This window comes from Oncorhynchus gorbuscha, linkage group LG12 (genome assembly GCF_021184085.1).
Source record: "Oncorhynchus gorbuscha isolate QuinsamMale2020 ecotype Even-year linkage group LG12, OgorEven_v1.0, whole genome shotgun sequence".
Lineage (NCBI taxonomy): Eukaryota > Metazoa > Chordata > Actinopteri > Salmoniformes > Salmonidae > Oncorhynchus > Oncorhynchus gorbuscha.
In genome coordinates, this window is record NC_060184.1 from 35253274 (window position 1) to 35273534 (window position 20261).

Sequence of the window (20261 nt, forward strand, 5' to 3'; positions counted from 1 at the left end):
TTATCGCGTTTTGGTAATAGTAATTTTCAACGTTCAAACCGTGAAATAAGGAAATAAACGTTTTTATATTGCTTCTGTTTAAAATATATGAATCCAAATAGTTGCTTGTGTGTGTGAGTTTACATTAGTTAGTCAGGAACGCTAGTGGGAATTACGTTCAATGAACGCCATTTTGATTCTGTTGATACGGCACAGTACGTTTTATTCTAAATGAAGGTCTAGGTACCGGTAGTTTCCTGAACAGCTTACTTCGTACAGTTCGGCCCACTGAAGATTGGGGGACGCAGCACATGGTGTAAGTGGAATGATATTCGATGTGACTGCTGCTTACTCAGTGTCGAATACTCGTGATTAATATTGAGATTGTTGGAAATATTTGTTGTTGTGGTGTTTATGTTTTGTGTTGTATCTTTCATGTTACAGGTTGGACAAAGCGTTAACACCCCCTCTGTGGCTGTTAGTAGTAGCCGAGCTCCAGCTGATTGCTTTGAGTCCAGTGAGGACACTTGGATGATCAATTAATCCAAACTGAGCTGTTTAGGACTATTCGGATCCCTGTGGCCGCTCGTGTCGGCAAAGCCATCCACCTTCGTTGTCCAATTTGACCACCGAGGACTATTTATAGAAGCGGATATTTGCTACTTGAGTTGGCTGAAGATCCTATACAACGACAAGGCCCCTGTCTCATCCCCAGCCTTGCGTACCCTTGATCATTTTGTTGAAGTCATGGGGGATACTGGTAGTGAGCGCAGCAAACCCTTACCACCTCGGTGTCCATGTGGATTTTGGGGGTAAGATGTCGCACATCATGTATTGTGGAGATGGTTTATTGTAGTGATAACGAGGATGGATATTAATGTCGCCTACGTTAAAGCCATTGTTATGTTGGGCATACCGGGTGGGGGTTGGGGCAAATGTTTGAGTTACAAAACTGATTCCTATTTGAATGTTTTGAGGTTTGCTGAACGTTTGGGCTTGTTTTCATTCTCTATCCATGAGTGTAGATATATCAAAGCGTCGAATCATGTTCTGTGGTTCTGAACGCGTTATATAAAAAAATCTGGTTATAATCTGATCATCATTCGCTCTAGTTAGGCTCTGTGTCCTTAAATGGAAATGTATCCATTCTAAAGAAATGATATCCTAACTAAAGATTAAACGTTAACACTTTGTGTCCAATATTCTCCAGACTGTCATTGCCTTGTAACCACATTAGTTATCAAGTTACAGCACGTTCATCCCTCACATTCCAGTCAAGTTGTGATTACATACCGGAAATGTTTATTTGATGTTATTTAATCGAGCCCATTTAGGCAGTACATTAAACCATCTTTAGTGAAATAGAGCGACCAAACAAAGGGTATGGCCTACTTATAATAAAAATGGGGCCTTTGTTTGAGCTGGACAGTTCTTCCTGTATGGTCAACTATTGCCACGTTCAAAACAACGGGGAACTTGGAAATATCCGACTTCAGTGCGTTCAAGACAACTAGGAACTCGGAAAAAACGAGCTCTGACTGGGGGGAAATTGTTTACGACTTCAAATTCCAAGTCGGAAACTTTGGCATCTGTCTAGAGCTCAGACCTAAAGATCACTGAAGTCATGAATTGACATCGTTTTTCCCCCAGTTGTCTTGAAAGCAACATTTGTAGCAACGAGATGAGGACTCTGGGATATAACTCCCTGGATGATTTTATGTACTAAAACCCTGCCCTTCTTTCTTGTGCCATGCTCTCTAACTAGTCACGCTGATCTTTAGGGTGTGTTATATGTGAGCGAACTGAGAATTACTCACACCTCTCAATGTCAGGTGACACAATCGGAAGCATGTTTACGGCTCTTGCGGTCAACACCTGGTTCGAGGCGTCTGAAGCTTGTCACAGTTTTCCACTTTGAAGCCCTCCGGCTTTCTTTGTAGCCCTTCCCTGCTGTGTTCAAACTATCTCGCTTTCTGAGTATGCCTGATTACAGCTAGAGCCAGGAACAAACATCCTCTTCAGTTTGAGATATCTCATTAAACATTGGGAGGGGAGTCTGTATCGTGAGACTGCAGGATATAGGCTTTGCCTTTAGAAGTGGGCTAGTTAAAAAAAAAAATCTGGGGTGAATTTCCAGCTTTCCTGTTTTTAGGTCAGTTGGTTCTTCTCTGGTAAAATGGAGCCTGTGTATATCAATTTGGCCGAATTCAAAGGACATTATTTTGATAGTGACAAACCATTCTAGACTGATACTCTGTTTTGACGAACATGTTAGCTCAGTTGAAGCCCTTATCGAGATGGGGAGTGAAGGAGGACATTAGGTTATAATGCATTAGCTGAAAGTGGGTAGGCAAACACATCTTCAATGTAGTGCAAGGATTTGGCTAGCATGGGGCTTGTCAGAACTCTCATCTATGATTGAGGTCTTTCTAGGTATACTGCAAATCCTCTTCTCGGTTGATGTCTAGTTACTCTACCACTGAATGACACACGTGATGTTGGGAGGAAAAGTCCAATTGCAGTTAAGGTCATGGTAGGATGAGTACTAAATGTATCCCAGGTCAATTGGAACACTCCATTGGTCACATTCCCTCCTGAGGGCACAATGGGCTGAATACCCTATGGAGTTCCAACATTTTACTGTATTGACAGAGCTCACACAGCCCAGAACAGAAACATACCAGCATTATGCATTGTGCCCTCCTGTTAAAGTGAGTGTCAGAGGTCCAGAAGGAGAACAACCATTAGTCTACCACTGGAAATGTAATGTCATTGAGGAAAGGATTCAAAGGAAAGCCTGAGGAAAATGGTGCATGTTTAGGTGGGAGATTTCAGTTGAACAGATTTGAGGCTATGTGGAAGGGTTTGGGTTGTGTACCTGGAGTTGAGTCTGCTGTCGTGAGTTAGCCTATTACACATTAGGGTTGTGAGGGAAGTAAACCTGATTTTAGATTTTAAAATGTCAATTTATGCCAATTTTCTTTCTAGGCTATTTCTGACGACAACATTTAGTGTAATGTATACATAGGGTAATGCAAAACAAAACGTGATTGATACACATAGAGCTTATGTAGTAGTTGTTATCAATGTTGAGTTGACTACCCTACTCCAGTCAGTAATGAACCCTTGAACCCTCGGGCCAATGTCAATGGCGGTCAAAAGCCCCTGTCAGGTTAGGCTTCTTGGCACAATTGATTAGCCTGGACTGATTAGCTTGTTGACCGGTGAGAGATGGTATCAAATGAGTGCAACGGTGTAGGCCTACCTGTCATTTGTTGCTGTAAAAATATTGACTTTTGCTACCTTATGCTCCTTCCCTTTTCAACTGTTTGCAACAACCTCTACCCCACCCCCACCTTTGTTTGTTTCCCCCTTCTCTTCCCTGCCATGACTTTCTGTGATCTGTCGCCCCTGCCATCCCATTTGTTTTCACTCACTCTCCGTAGCTATGGCAACCTCAGAGCCGTCTGACTGTCTGGGTACAAAAAAAAAATGGGTCAGGTTTGAGTGTCCCAAGAGCCATTGAAGTGCATTATTTTTTTAAGTGTGATTTTTGTTGCAAATAAGAGGGCCATATTGCATTGACTGACGTGTGTCTAGTGAGCCTTTATCCTATTTGGCCATCTCCACCTTGGTACCATTCCTTTCTGGGACTGACTTTTATTTTTGTTTTTTCTCTCCCCAGGTCCAGTAAAACCATGAACCTCTGCTCAAAATGTTTTGCTGGTAAGTCTTGCTGTTCCTTGCGCAAGCCAACTAAATTCCCATAAAGGTGGAAGACAATAGGTTTCTGTTATGTGGTAGAGCCCTGTGTGTACCTGAGACATCAGAAGGGGGTGTGCAGATTACTGCCTGTCATGTTATGTCTCTGCTGTATGGAAATTGCAGGGTTTTTTACACCTCGATTAGGTTACATATATGTTTTGTAGAAGTAATGTATGTACCTTTTTGTATTTAAAAAATCCTGTGAAATATTCCAAAGGCATGCAGTAAAAATACAAGGCTATTTTCAGAATCCAAAAAGTCAATTTCCAGATTAACTTCTCATTGACATAATAGCTATCTCAAGAATAAAACTGGTGTCAGGAAAAATATGTTCTCAGGTCTGATATCTTGCTTTGCTGTATGTTGGGGTGTTGGCTCTCAATACTCCTGTGGATAAAGATTGCAGCTCTAAAATGGAGCTTATGACTGAAGTTTTGAGATGGGCTTCTGTAGGCCTTTTCAGCAGCAACATTGCCTAGAATAGATCCAATGCACAAGAGCACCACGACAGCAGAAATGGGTTCTATAGAGGATTAAGATAAGGCCCAGCTGCTTTTTGACCTTGTGCAGCCCTCTGGGTTTTGGGAGTTGATGGATAGACTCCCTGGTAGCCTAAACTGGGGTCATGCTTAGGGCTGTTGCAGTGACCGTATTACCGCCACACCGGCGTCCACGAGTCATGAAGGCAGTCAAATATCACGTGACCATTTAGTCACGGTAATTAGGCTTCTCCAAGCTCTGATGCGGCTCATGGTCATTAGTAACCTACCAATCTTGCTAACTCCCTGGTACTCAGCACTCTATTGTCCCTCTAATCACTCTGGCATCAATGCGAATGTAATCGAAAATCGAATCAAACGCTTCATGAGGGCCCATGAGTTCATGTTGCACAACTTTTCTATGGGCTATATAATGGCGTGATAAAGCAGAGGGGTGGCTTTTACTAAATAGAGGATCAGCTTTGTCTATTTATTTGTCACCTTTCCTAATATTAAGCACATTAAGCACATTGCTGTTCTTTAGAATAGGAGTATAGCCTTCCTGGTTTGGCATGAAAATGAATCACGGGAAAAGCATCCCCCGTCTGCTATTTAAATGCATAGATGACATGTATTTTTTTCTGCTGCTCCTGTTTCAAGACTGGTGCATGATAATGGTCCGTTCTAAATCAAAACAAATGTCACACATGTTATTTAGTATGTGTAAAGACAAGGTTAAATCAAGAATAGTCTGATGGGTGAATATATTAGCCTATCACTTGTGAATTATATATCACTTGTGAATGATGCCCAGCGTAAGGCAAGAAACAAAGCCGTTTTTTGTGACTATTGCGAATCATAGTCGAACACCTCGTGTAGCCTAGCCCATAGGCCTATATGTTTTGATAAGGGTTGTAATCACAACTAAAGTGGCCAAATAACTTCTTTAAAATGAAGCACATTAATCAAATTTACAAGGGGGTTTAGAGTCTAACTGGGATACATAAGCTGCGAGTGAGTTTCAAGTTTGGGGAAGATCATTTTCACCATAAAAATGAACCTCTATAATAAAAGCATTACATGCATAATCGTATTTGCGGTCACTTTTGATAATGGTGTTTTCCCGCTAATGAAACATTCACGCTCATAGCCCACTGCCGTGTGCGTGTTGCCGCGCTTATAATGTGAAGAAATAGCTTAATAGTTTATCAAAATTTAAAGACAAATGTTCTGATCTGTTGTCAGCTACATTGATTAAATGTTGTTTTTTAATGCTTGTGGTTGTATTAATTTAGGATCTGTTGCATCCCACAACTGTCCCAGACTGTTTGGAATAGTTATTTCTCGCACAGAAGAGAATAGGTTGACTTTTGTACTGTGGGGGATAGCAAAAGCACTAGCCTATGTCAATCTACTATCTGTTAGGCCTACTCATCTTGTTGGCTGAACGGAAAGTAAATGTGGACAGTTTTTCTATATGCACCTCAGAATTGGATAAGTTTGCGCGCAGTTGCGTCCCCTGTGTCTGTCTTCACTTGTAGCCTATGAGAAAGACCCGATCACGTGATGGAGAGCGCACAGCACTCTGTGAGTGCTTCGGAACAGGCACTCGGGGAGAAGGGCACAACGAAGGCATGGATTTTTTTGCGTGTATTAAAGGCACAAACGGGATGCTGTCATGCTTGTCAAATTGTGAATGAGAGACTAATGAAGTGTGTACAGCATGCGCAAAAAAAAAGCAGAGCTCGTGCCTTTCAAGCAACTTTTTAAAATCATCATTAGTCGCATCATGCAGCCTTAATATGTATTAAAAATCAAAACACAGCCCAAAGTTTGTACTACCAACTGGAGTTAGTTATTAAAGTGAAGCATATAGGAGTACCTATTCCTTTGTTAACTGCTCAACACAGGTTAGATTTGCTTAGTGTGCGCACTCCCACAAATCGTTTGGATAGTTTTTATTTATAGTTTATTCAGCTTTGTTCAGTTTTCTTCATACTATAAAATAATGCCATGCAATTCTAAGCAAATCTTGTCTGCTAAATTAACTAGTGTAGCTCACAGCCATTTGGCATAGCCACATCAGGACCTAACATAAGGACATCTCGGAGTATGCTATTCTGTTCTTCTGAAAAAGACTACATTTTCTTCATATCATGCTTCTTTAGCTCTGTCTAAAATACATAATGGATTTATTTTGAAGGTGAAGGTTATATTACATGGATTTATTATACTTTTTAAAATGTAATGTTCCAATGGTCTGCATAAGTGGCTTGTGGAAGCCAGGAGATGCTAAATGTGTTTAGGTTAATTTATTTGCAATTACTGTTAGACTGACAGTTATTTGCTTGACAATCACCGGCTGACACAATTTTGTGACTGCCACAGCCCTAATCATGCTAAAGGGTCATTCTGAGGTATTGACATCCTCTCAAGTTGGACCATCTGCAATTCTGAATGATGTTTTGGGGAGAGGGAATGGTGACTCATGCCCCCACGTGTGTATGTTTGTGTGTACTAATGCTCTGAAGCTGCTGGTCCATTAAGAGCCAACGTACAGTATGTGGTGCTGGGGTCACTAAATACTATTATTTTGTCTCTTTCAGATATCGAGCAGAAGCAGACAGACGAGGACTGTACCTCAAAGCCCAGCCCAAGCACTGGCAGTAGCCAATTGTCTGTCTTCAGTGGCGAGACGAGCAGCAACAGTAGCCAATCCCTATCGTCGTCACCACCCACTAGCTCCGAGCAGCCATCGGTGTCAACCGAAGACCCTGTCCCCACATTAACAACTACACAGGAGGGTAAGATGGAGGGTCCACAACTTTAGAATTTTGCGATGACGCACATTCTGAAACCTTTGAATGAATTACCATAGCTGAGATCATTGTCAATCATACCAAGTTCTAACTAAATCTCATATCAGACTGGACCCTCACTCTTCAGCATTTTCAATCTATATGGTTTATACAGTGCAGTCGGAAAGTATTCCGACCCCTTTCCTTTTTTCAGTTTGACGTTACAGCATTATTCTAAAATGTATTACATCTAAAAATAAATCCTCATCAATCTACAGACAATACCCCATAATGAGGAACTTATTATGTTGCTAAAAAACTTTAATGAGCATGCCTTCCTTCATGACCTGGCCTCTGTAAAATGGTGTAGAATCAGCTTGATCCTCTCTGAAGATGCTTGGACCTTTTTTGATATTTTCAGTGTTATTGTTAACAAACCTGCCCGCATAAAGAAAATGAGAATTAAAAACATGTGTTTCGAACGTGATACCCTCGGCACACGCATACTCAGGCTGACTGGCTCTCGATCAGGCAAATGAGAAATAAGTGCGCTCAGGCTATCCGGAAGACCAAAGTTAGTTACTTTAAGGAGCAGTTCTCTCTGTGGGTCTAACCCCAGGAAGTTCTAGAAAACTGTTAAAGACCTGGAGAATTAACCCTCTTCGCAGCTGCCCATGTCCCTTAATGGTGATATGGTTGTTACTGAGTCAAAACAAAACATCTGGGTCGGATGGTTTAGACCTTTTCTTCTTTAAGGTTGCTGCCCCTATCATCGCCAAGCCTATCTCTGACCTTTTAAACCGGTCTCGCCTCTCTGGGGTGGTTCCCATTGCTTGGAAGGCAGCCATGACGCGTCCTTTATTTAAGTGAGGAGATCAAGCTGATCCTAACTGTTATAGGCCTATTTCTATTTTGCCCTGTTTTATCAAAAGTGTTGGAAAAACTAGTCAATAATCAACTAACTGGATTTTTTTATGTCTATAGTATTCTCTGGTATGTGATCTTGTTTCCGCTCAGGTTATGCATGTGTCACTGCAACCTTAAAGGTCCTCAATGATGCACCATTGTCCTTGTTTCTAAGAAATGTTGTGCTGCAATTTTTATTGACTTGGCCAAAGCTTTTGATACGGTAGACCATTCCATTCTTGTGGGCCGGCTAAATAGTATTGGTGTCCCTGAGGGGTCTTTGGCCTGGTTTGCTAATTACCTCAGAGTGTAGTGTATAAAGTCAGAACATATGCTGTCTCGGACACTGCCTGTCACCAAGGCTCGATCCTAGGCCCCACACTTCTCAATATAGATCAACAACATAGCTCAGGCAGTAGGAAGCTCTCTCATCCATTTATATGTGGATGATAGTCTTGTACTCAGCTGGCCCTTCCCTGGATTTTGTGTTAAATGCTCTACAACAAGCTTTCTCTGCCCTTAACCTTCTTCTGAACATCTCCAAAACAAAGGTCATGTGGTTTGGTAAGAAGAATGCCCCTCTTCCCACAGGTGAGATTACTACCTCTGAGGGTTTAGAGCTTGAGGTAGTGTACTTGGGAGTACACTGTCCTTCTCTCGACACATATCAAAGCTGCAGGCTAAAGTTAAATCTAGACTTGGTTTCCTCTATCGTAATCGTTCCTCTTTCACCCCAGCTGCCAAACTAACCCTGATTCAGATGACCATCCTACCCATGCTTGATTACGGAGATGTAATTTATAGATCGTCAGGTAAGGGTGCTCTCGAGCGGCTAGATGTTCTTTACCATTCGGCCATCAGGTTTGCCACCAATGCTCGTTGTAGGACACATCACTGCACTCTATACTCCTCTGTAAACTGGTCATCTCTGTATACCCGTCGCAAGACCCACTGGTTGATGCTTATTTACAAAACCCTCTTAGGCCTCACTCCCCCTCCCCCTATCTGAGATATCTACTGCAGCCCTCATCCTCCACATACAACACCCGTTCTGCCAGTCACATCCTGTTAAAGGTCCCCAAAGAACACGCATCCCTTGGTCGCTCCTATTTTCAGTTCGCTGCAGCTAGCGACTGGAACGAGCTGCAACAAACACTCAAACTGGACAGTTTTTTTTCTCCCATCTCTTCATTCAAAGACTCAATCATGGACACTTACTGACAGATGTGGCTGCTTTGCTTGATGTATTGTTGTCTATACTTTTCTTGCCCTTTTTTGCTGTTGTCTGTGCCCAATAATATTTGTACCATGTTGTGCTGCTACCATGTTGTGCTGCTAACTTGTTACCATGCTGTGTTGTCATGTGTTGCTTCCATGCTATGTTGTCTTAAGTCTCTTTATGTAATGTTGTCTCCTGTGTGTTTTGTCATTTAAAAAAAAGTATCCCCGTCCCCGCAGGAGGCCTTTTGCTTTTTGGTAGGCCATCGTTGTAAATACGAATTTGTTCCTACCTGACTTGCCTAGTTAAGTCAAATTAAAATGAGAAAGCGAAAATGGGTTTTTAGCAGAAAAAAAACAGATACCTTATTTACTTAAGTATTCAGACCCTTTGCTATGAGACTTGAAATTGGGCTCTGGTGCATCCTGTTTCCATTGATCATCCTTGAGATGTTTTTACAATTTGATTGTAGTCCACCTATGGTAAATTCAATTGATTAGACATGATTAGGAAAGGCACACACCTGTCTATTTAAGGTCCCACAGTTGACAGTGCATTTCAGGGCAAAAACCAAGCCATGAGGTTGAAGGACTTGTCTGTAGCGCTCCGAGACAGAATTGTGTCGAAGCACAGATCTGCGGAAGGGTACCAAAAAATGTCTGCAGAATTGAAGATCCCCAAGAAAACCGTGGCCTCCGTCATTCTTAAATGGAAAAAGTTTGGAACCACCAAGACTCTTCCTTGAGCTGGCCGCTTGGCCAAACTGAGCAATCGGGGGAGAAGGGCCTTGGTCAGGGAGGTGACCAAGAAGCCAATGGTCACTGACAGAGCTCTAGAGGTCCTCTATTGAGATGGGAGAACCTTCCAGAAGGACAACCATCTCTGCAGCACTCCACCAATCAAGTCTTCATTGGTAGTGGCCAGCGTTTGCCAAAGGGGACCTACAGGACTCTCAGACCATGAGAAACAAGATTTTCTGGTCTGACGAAACCAAGATTGAACTCTTTGTCCTGAATGCCAAGCGTCACGTCTGGAATAATACCTGGCACCATCCCCACGGTGAATCATGTTGGTGGCAGAATCATGCTGTGGGGATGTTTTTCAGTGGCAGGGACTGGGAGACTAGTCAGGATCTAGGGAAAGATGAACGAAGCAAAGTACTGAGTGATCCTTGATGAAAACCTGCTCAGAACCTCAGACTGGGGTGACGGTTCAACTTCCAACAGGACAACAACCCTAAGCACACAGCCAAGACTGTGTAGGAGTGGTTTCAGGACAAGACTGAGTGGCCCAGCCAGACCCCGGACTTGAACCCGATCAAACATCCTGAGAGACCTTACAATAGCTGTGCAGCGACGCTCCCCATCCAACCTGAGAGAGCTTGAGAGGATCTGCAGAAAAGAATGGGAGAAAATCCCTAAATACAGGTGTGCCAAGCTTTTAGCATTATACCCAAGAAGACAAGGCTGTAATCGCTGCCAAATGTGCTTTCAAAGTTCTGAGTAAAGGGTCTGAATACTTATGTGAATGTGATATTTCCGTTTTTAGTAATAGATTTCAAAAAATCTCTGAACCTGTTTTGCTTTGTCTTTTTATGGGGTATTGTATGTAGATTGTTACATTACAACAATTTAATCCATTTTAGAATAAGGTTGTAATGTAACAATGTGGAAAAGGTCAAGGGATCTGAATACTTTCCGAATGCACTGTTATATACATCTTCAATCTGGACAAACACTACATCTCTTAGTATTAGATGTCACTGAGGAAGAGGGTGCACATTTTAGTCCACATACACTCCCCTCTGTATTTCAATGGACAGTGAAGCTATAATGTTAAAATTTGCTTCCGTACTCCAGCATTTTGGATTTGAGATCAAATGTTAAATATGAGGCGACAGTATAGAATGTCCGTTTTGGGGGGGGGGGGCTGTTTTTACCGTTTTTAGATTGAAAAATGATGTATCTAGTCCCCCTATTTGGAGAATGCAATAGTATTTGAACAAATTCACTGATGGTGTATTGAAGTAGTACAAATTTAGTGTTTGGTCCCAAATCACTAGCACACGATGCAGGGATTTTCAGCTGGTTGGTCGAGACATTTTATTATTTTTACTCACTCTTGCAACCTTTTCTAAACCTCCAGCAACCCACCAGTTGATTTTGAATTGGTTGTGAGTGTATATTTAAATGAAACTCTCCAGTCTGAACTTAAATGACTAAAACCAGGTGTGATTAATCTTTTTTAAGAAATATATAAGCTCTGCTATTTTTCTTCCATTGCAGTTTGTTCAATATAGTTATTAGCAGTCCCATTTAACGTATTTGGTGGATTTTGTTGTGCCACCAGTGAGCTTAACATTCTTCATCAAGAATATGGGCAAAATTGAATTGCTGACAATGAAAAAGGTGGGACTGTTGTGTTTCGGATTATGTTTTGCCCAATAGGAAGTGAATAGTGAATAATGCGTTGTCATTTATTAGCCTATTTGATTGTAAATAAGAAAATGTTTCTGAACACTTCTACATAAATGTGGATGATAACGGATAATCATGAATGAATCATGAATAATGATGGATCATACCCACTCAAATACTAACCTCTCACCTAGGGCGGAGTGATATCATATGAATTTAAATTGTTGTTTTTTTAGCACAATATTCCAAATGCCTTTATCACAAGAATCAAGGTTTTTGTCCGCTCGTTCTCATGTTGACTTTTTGGTCTCGTGTCACTAGCTCCATTCTGTGCTGTGTGCACCTTCTCATATACTATACCTACAGGCTATACCGACACGCCCGGTGCCCATATTGATGACGTATGTCGTGCAGTGAGAGTCGAGTGAAGGCTAATGGATTTTGTTCCGTCAGTTGCCCTTCCCAGCTAGCTAGTTTGTGCTTGTAGCTAGAAACTTATACTACAAGTTATTTATCCCTCGCCCAGTGAAATAAACTACTTTATTTTCCAAGTTTTACCTCATGTCTTGCTGCTGATGCCAGTTTGAACTAGTTCGCTGGGAAGGACTCATCAGGATGACCTGGGTGAACTAAATCCATTCTTCTCGACTCTCAGCTGCGCAACATGCATCATCAGACGTGTCATTAAGCGTGTCTGTATAGCCTTTCAACCATTTACTCACACACACACCAAGCCCCTCCCTCTGTCACTTAAAACATCGAAGATGAGCGATCACTTCTCTCACAAGCGGTTTTAACTCGCTATTTACTTTTGCGGTTTAGTCCAACCGACTCAGTCATATTTTCACAAAGACATTTAGACATGACTGTAATAGAGTAGTTGACCTTTCTAGCGATACCCTTTTGTTATGTCTCAACTCCTCAGATTGTGCCAGGGGCAGACACTACTAAAACAGGAGTATCCATTAACATTGATTCTAGAGAATTAATGCTCAAGTTTGTCGTGCCCAGTATTGTACCGCTAGCAGCATTTTATCCAAAGACTTGTACTAGCTGTCTAGTCTGTTTTTATAAATGTACCATAAGCATAAAACACAATTATGTAAGGAGTTGGCAACTCGTTCTCCTTCTGAGAAATAAGATGGGCCGCTTGATTTCAACGTCTAAACGAAGTGGACAGGCTAGCATGCTGTTCAAACAGTTGGAGATTAACAGAAGGGTGTGTTCATAATTTAACTGTTCTGCCTTGTTAGCTAGCAAGTAGTTCTAAGTTGGCTAAACTTGAAATATAAAGATTAGCTGAATACTCACTTGCACGTGGGCTTGTGCTTGTGGGATCGTTTGAGACCTGTGTTCATTTTCTATTATGCCTGCTACAAGATATTTGTCATTATTAGTGAATGAATGTGCATTATGGTTCTGGTTAAATTTGTAACAAAAATGCTATTTTCATAGACATGAAAGCCAGAGATCAGTGATTTAAAAAAAATATATATATATATATATAATTATTATTTGCAAAAAAAGCAGATTAAACTATTTTGATAAAATTAAATGATTAGTGGGTCTTATGGTTGTGGAATAGGCATATTTAGCACTGAATTAGATTGACTTATTTAGTGAGCCTAAGAAATCATATATATTGTGAATCACCCTAACCTAAAATAATTTCCAGCATTTTCATAAATTTGTGCATTTCCTGCATTAATTTGAGAATTCCCACACTTCCACGTAGGGCTGCACAATATGGGCGAAAAATCAAGGCCTTATTTTTAACCAAATGTTGCAATTGCGATTTGACTTCCGAATTAGATCAAAACACGGTGAACTGTTGGAATCATGGCAATAAATTATTGTTTTAATTCTATAGTTCGAATATAATAGTGGGCACTTTAAATATAGTGTTTGACATGGCAATGAATGAAAATGCCAGGGAGGAGTTATTGTGGCAGGAACCAAAGTGTTGGTCAGTGTTTCCTAGGAGACCCTATAATCTTTCACTAGAATTTTTTTTCATGTAGCCAACATTCATGCTTCGCCTATTCCTCTGATTTAGAATATACTGTTGCACAAACATGTAGATTTAGGCCTACACCATCACTATTATGTGTAAGCTAGCTACTTTTGCTCTGACTCTTACATTTTATTAGCTAACTAACTAGAGATTTAGCATTAGCGTATAACACGATTTAAGGAAAACTTGCTAAGAAAAGACAAACTAGCTTTTTGCAGATGTACGAAAGTAATGGTTCCATTTATAGAATGCTTGTGGATTTATATTAAGAAGCAAAGTGGAAATAACATTGTTGTCGTCAACATTGTTGCATGTGCTGCATTAACCGTGCAGACTGAACGGAAGCATCTCGTGGTCAGGCAACAACGTGCACTCCTTGAGTGACGGGGCTAGGATTGTGTGGAAAGTGGCATGGAGAGAGCGGAGAGGGTTGACTCAAGTAGCTGTGTACACTATACAAATTTACGTTACACACGGCATATCACATTTTAACAAACCAAACATTCAAATACCCAAACCGTACATCTGTGTGTAGTAAAATACAGTATACTGACCAGCACTAATGGAAATACCCTCAAATAAAAGGTGACATTCCATACTGTCACTGTGAAACATTTGATCTCAAATTGAAAATGCTGGAGTATAGACACAATTTGAAACATTTTTGCTCCGTTGTCAAATAAGATACGGAGGGAAGTGTGTGTATATACGTATGCATTTCATGAAGTCTCTGTTGGCAGAAGTCTGTAAGGTTGGACTGATATGGTAACAGCCTGCTTCTATTTCTGCCTTAGGAGGAGTGGTGTGTGTGTGTGTGTGTGTGTGTGTGTGTGTGTGTGTGTGTGTGTGTGTGTGTGTGTGTGTCTCACTCCGTTGGCAATACATGTACTAAGCCTGGCCCAGATAGGAATCATACTGGGGCAGTATGGTCACGTTGACCATCTTTTAAGACCTGCTTGGTTCTCCCAGGATTTCACTTAAGATTTCCAGTTTTCAACCAATTGCAGTTTCTTGTTGCATTTGGTGTTTTTTTAGGGGTGTAAGCATTCATCAATGCGCATCGGTTTCCCGATTCAAATGTTTAAGATGTAAGTGCATCGGTCCGTGGACCCAAAACCGATCCAAATGTAGCATGCATCAGTCAGGAAGACGATTTCAAGCATTACAAATTGCTGGTTAACTAAAATGTTTGGCTCATTCCATTCTGTCTACCTTCAGAAAATATTTTATAACAACTGAAGTCCTCTCCTTCAGTGTCAAACTGCATGTAACTGTGTTGACAGTTATTTTGCATGCTGAACAACCCCAGGCAATATCGGTACTGGTTAAACTGCACACACTGCCTGGCCTGTTCCTGATCTTGCACATCTGTGCAGCACTTTCAGCATGCAAATGCTCTGGAGCAGGTTGTCATCAAGGATGTCTCTGTACTTTGCTACGATCATCTTTGCCTCGATCCTGACTAGTCTACCAGTCTCTGCCGCTGAAAAACATTCCCACAGCAGGATGCGGCCACCACCGTGCTTCGCCGTAGGGATTGTGCCAGGTTTCTTTCAGATGTTGACGCTTGGCATTCCGGCCAAAGAGTTCAATCTTGGTTTCTTCAGACCAGAGAATCTTGTTTCTCATGGTCTGAGAGTCTTTAGGTGCCTTTTGGCAAACTCCAAGCTGGCTGTCATGTGCCTTTTTACTGAGGAGTGACTTCCGTCTGGTCACTCTACCATAAAGGCCTGATTGGTGGAGTGCTGCAGAGATGGTTCTGGGAGGTTCTCCCATCACCACAGAGGAACTCTAGAGCTCGGCCAAAGTGACCATTTGGGTTCTTGGTCACCTCCCTGACCAAGACCCTTTTCCCCCCGATTGCTCAGTTTGGCTGGGCGGCCAGCTCTAGGAAGAGTCTTGGTGGTTCCAAACTTCTTCCATTTATGAATGATGGAGACCACTGTGTTCATGGGGACCTTCAATGCTGCAGACATTTTTTGCTACCCTTTCCCAGATCTGTGCCTCGACACAATGGGTTCTCTGAGCTGTACGGACAATTCCTTTGACCTCGTGGCTTGGTTTTTGCTCTTACTTGTACTGTCAACTGTGGGACCTTTTTTTATATAGACAGCGGTATGCCTTTCCAAATCACGTCCAATCACTTGAATTTACCACAGATGGACTCCAATCACGTTGTAGAAACATCTCAAGGATGATCAATGGAAACAGGATGCACCTGAGCTCAATTTCGAGTCCCATAGCAAAGAGTCTGAATAATTATGTAAATAAGGTATTTCTGTTTTTATTTGTAAAAATGTCTAAACCTGTTTTCGCTTAGTCATTATGGGGTAGTGTGTGTGTGTAGATAGCTTGGGGGGAAAAAGTGTATTTCATTCATTTTAGAATAAGGCTGTAACGTAACAAAATGTGGAAAAAGTTGAGGTCTGAATACTTTCCGAAGGCAACGTATGAGCTGTTAATGGTGTTTTACTGGAGTAGTAGTAATAATCTATCAGAAACACATCTCTCATCTGGCTATACCTGCAGAATTGTTTTTTTCCAATATTTTATTTCGATTTTTCAGGTTCACCTGAGTTTGGGTAGTTTAGCAATAGTTTGGGTAGTTTTGCTTTAAACAATCAGTGCATATATATATATATATCTCTTTTCTTGATATACAGGGTAAAGTTGATAATTTACTAACTAGGACAGCAGTCACTTTTGCGAGGCGCACTGTGTGGCCGACGCAAGAGGTGAACTTCCAAGCGGTCAAAACCATTTGATTTTTAGATGGGAGGTGAAATCCAAATTGTGCTATTGTAACTGGTGTGAAACGGCTAGCTTAGTTAGCGGTGGTGCGCCCTAAATAGCGTTTAAATCGGTGACATCGCTTGCTCTGAGACCTTGAAGTAGTGGTTCCCCTTGCTCTGCAAGGGCCGCGGCGTTTGTGGAGCGCTGGGTAACGATGCTTCATGGGTGACTGTTGTTGATGTGTGCAGAGGGTCCCTGGTTCGAGCCCGGGTATGGGCGAGGGGACGGTCTAAAGTTATACTGTTACACTATATATTCATTGTCTACGTCATAGCTAATTTGTATACGATAAATATTGATACATTACTAGCTCAAGCACTTAATCTGCTAAAATGACATGTTAATTAGTGGGTGATGGTGATTTTAGAACCAAAGAAAGAAACCCCAAAATAAGGCTACATTGCCGCACCTCCCCCTAAATAGTGCATACATCATTTACATACCTCTTGTATAAATCCTTGTTTTTGTGTTACTATTGCCTTTAGCAAATATTTGTCTTACTTTTTAAGACTGCACTGTTGGGAATGGGCTCGTAAGTAAGAATTTCACTGTAAAGTCTACACCTGTTGTTGTATCCGGTGCATGTGACCAATAAAATGTTATTTGATTTAAACAGCCACGCCAGCTCAGACAGATCCAGCACAGAGAGGCCCAGCTCAGACAGATCCAGCACAGAGAGGCCCAGCTCAGACAGATCCAGCACAGAGAGGCCCAGCTCAGACAGATCCATAAGCAGCGGATTTGAATTTAGAATAAATTAATGTTATGCAACAAATGTTAGTGCACCGAATCGATTTGTTCTCTAACTAACCGAATTGCACAGACTCGTTTCAAACTAAAACGTATCGTTCCTGGATCGTATCGGAGCCAATGTATCTAGATACACGTTGAATCATCTTGAAAGGGAAAGATGAACATCCCTAGTATTTTTAACCTTCATGTTAAGAATGTAAGTCGAGCGATATGTTGACGTAAATAGACTTGGCATGTCAGGATTTGAGCTTATCTGGTTGCATGGCCACGAGGTCTTAAATCCTTCAAGGTTCTGATATTGTCTTTCTGGCTCCAAAACATCTTGTTCTAGGTGACACACATTTGGGCTCTTGATCAATGAAGAATGATTCCCTTGTCTTGCTGCTCTTTTTGTTCCACAGGAGTATCGTCATGCACAGAAACAGGCCAAGGCACCCTCTGTACACCCACAAAACGTCCTTGCGAATCAGGTACAGCCATACTCCTGCTCTCTGTGTATATTTCTGTGCAATATTGAACATCCCACGGTTACTCTGTATCCGTGTAACCTCCTGTTCTTTCAGCTTCAGGGTCGGAGAGCGAGGCGTCACCAGAGAAACGGGCACGGCGGGACTTGGAGGGGGAGGCGGCGAGCGAGGAGCCTAGCCGAGGACCCAAGCAGAAAAACCGCCGGCGCTGCTATCGCTGCCAAACCAAACTGGAGCTGGTACAGCAGGAACTGGGATCCTGTCGCTGCGGTCAGTACTACATAGGAACAGCGCAAACACATCTGAACACGTCTGCCCTTGGTTTCCGTGTCTCCTCACCCCGTGTCTCCTCACCTTGACACAGATTTTTATTCTCTCATTTTCTGTCTCGTTCTCTTTCTCGTTTTCGCCTCCCCTCTTTCTCTCATTGTTTCCCTCCCTATTTTGTTTTGTCTTCTAGGCTACGTGTTCTGCATGCTCCACCGTCTACCTGAGCAGCACGACTGCCTGTTCGACCACCTGGGACGTGGGCGCGAGGAGGCCGTCCTCAAGATGGTGAAGCTGGACCGCAAGGTGGGCCGCTCGTGCCAACGCATCGGAGAAGAGTGCTCTTGAGTTGCCCCCGCTGCCCGCCCGTCACCACCCATCCACACAACAGAGAAGCGGCACTTAAATAGAGAGGGGGACGTAAGAGAGAGCAAGGAAGAGAGCGAGAGGGAGGGAAGGGGAAGAAGGAGAGAGCATGGTTGTAATAGATCCACACTTACCCCACCATTCTGGAGCTGAGGGTTGTTGACCCACTCCTGTTAGTCTTGACCCCTCCAGAGGGAAACAGTTTGGACACTGCCCTGGACACGGTCACCGTGGCAACCTCTGGAGCCACACTGTCACTATCGCACGTTCGTTTTCACACAGCCTTAACTTGTCAGAGGGGTATACTACAAAGCAGGATCAATTGGTTAGCCAGCTATCTTTGATGAACAAACCGAATTAACTATTGATTTTCAGGTTCAATTAAGAAAGCTCAACTTAGCTCAACTTGGTTGAGTAAATTGGACCATGCCCATTTCAAGCTTATCTTTCTAAAGAATTAAGTTATTTCACAATATTTACACAAGTTAGCTGGCAAACTTTTTTTTTTCCTTTTTAATCACACAGCAGCGCCATCGTTCAACAACAATCTTACCCCTCAGTCTTTGTTTCACTGATCACAAAAGATTAGTCTGCACCAGTATTTTCTAAATGAAACTGACCTCTTTCTCGGCTCCTTGGTCATCTTGGTAAGCAGGTTTTCAGTACATCACTGGTGACATAGCCCTGTCTGTCCCTTGACCACTCCTCAGGTTGTAGGGTGGAATGTTGACCTTTAACCCCCCCCCCTCCTCCTTTTCTGCTCCCTCCTCACCCAATGGCTCCTGCATGGCATTGGATTGAAATAGCGTGTGTTAAGGACGTCGTTGTCCCCGGACATGGGTCAATTGTTGTGTGGCCATGTTTGTTCTTATGAGACTGCTAGACTGGTTTGACTACAAACCGGACCACAAGCCCTTGTACTGCAGCCTACTCCTCCGCTTCTCTCAGCTGGATTTAGAGTCTGAACAAATGGACTAGAGTCACACACACAGAACTTCTCTGAAGCAGAAGCCCTTCTCTGCCTGCTGCTCTTTGAATAAGTGATGCTGTTGCTGTTAATGCTCTCCTTCTGTTTTGTACTACCCCGTGCACTCTTACTCCCTTTATTTTTACATACACACTACACAATCCCTGACTCACTGGACTGTCAAACTATGGCTCTATTCGTATGGCCATACAAGCAGAGCACTTAAAAAGCATGCATAATACATTGCTTCATTTTTTTTTTGTAGTATGCTAGTCTGTTCCATATTTTACTCCTCCTACCCCAGTCACACTACTTGAGTGTGCTGGTCCCAATGCTCATCTCATTCTTCTTCCTCACTTCCCTCTCTGCTTCCTTCTCTTACTGGCCCCCTTCCTCCGGTGTGAGGAATGACTGAAGGATGGCAGGAGCGACGTGTAGAGTGGCATAGTGGGTGGTTTTATTTTGGTATTTCTGCGACCTGTCATCTCTCGAGTGCCGTTGGGGAAAATTTAAAAAATGTTATCTTTCTGTATCTTAAAAGAAATTTTATTTAACCATATATTATTTTGATTTACTTACACATTAGCATAGAGCTGCATATTTAGTTAAATGTATAAAACCAGAACAATTGTTTTATGTTCTCCTTTCATTTGATTATTTTCCCCTTTTTGCTGAGGATGAATAAACTGGATTAGAGGAATTGGGTGGCCTGTGTGATCTTTAAAACATTTGAATTATTTCATTAAAATAAGGGTAAACATTTTGCATTATTTTCTACAGAAACTTAAAGCAGTTCATCAAAACAAGTGATAATGGAAAGTGTGAACCTGATTCTATGGAAAATTTTGCAAATGTCTGTAACGAAAAATAAAAAGCTCTCTAAAATAGACAACGAACATGACCCTTTGTGTTTTCTGTCAGCCTTCAGGGGTCAAATTTTCCAACATTCTAAGGCTGTGGCCACATTCAGATTTTCTAAAAATTCCAGATGGGGCCAACGGTTGCCGAATGAATGACAATGAATGTGATTTTTCTGCCTAAAATGCCACATTCTTTTTCCATATTGACATG

General features: G+C 42.0%; 1 protein-coding gene across 1 annotated transcript; it reads left to right on the forward strand.

Moving 5' to 3' along the window:
* The first annotated feature begins 143 nt into the window (after positions 1-143).
* Positions 144-20079, forward strand: LOC123990931 (AN1-type zinc finger protein 3-like). The gene is made up of 7 exons (XM_046291956.1): positions 144-295; positions 424-791; positions 3665-3705; positions 6830-7027; positions 17525-17593; positions 17687-17860; positions 18051-20079. Exons 2-7 carry the CDS (start codon positions 727-729, stop codon positions 18203-18205), a joined length of 702 nt encoding a protein of 233 aa, XP_046147912.1. The 5' UTR covers positions 144-295; positions 424-726; the 3' UTR covers positions 18206-20079.
* Positions 20080-20261: the final 182 nt, after the last annotated feature.

Coding starts and splice junctions, on each gene's coding strand:
- LOC123990931 (XM_046291956.1), top strand. CDS start 727: ATGGGGGATACTGGTAGTGAGCGCAGCAAACCCTTACCACCTCGGTGT. Junction 3,706..6,829: donor CTGCTCAAAATGTTTTGCTG/GTAAGTCTTGCT, acceptor TGTCTCTTTCAG/ATATCGAGCAGAAGCAGACA. Junction 17,861..18,050: donor ACTGGGATCCTGTCGCTGCG/GTCAGTACTACA, acceptor TTTGTCTTCTAG/GCTACGTGTTCTGCATGCTC.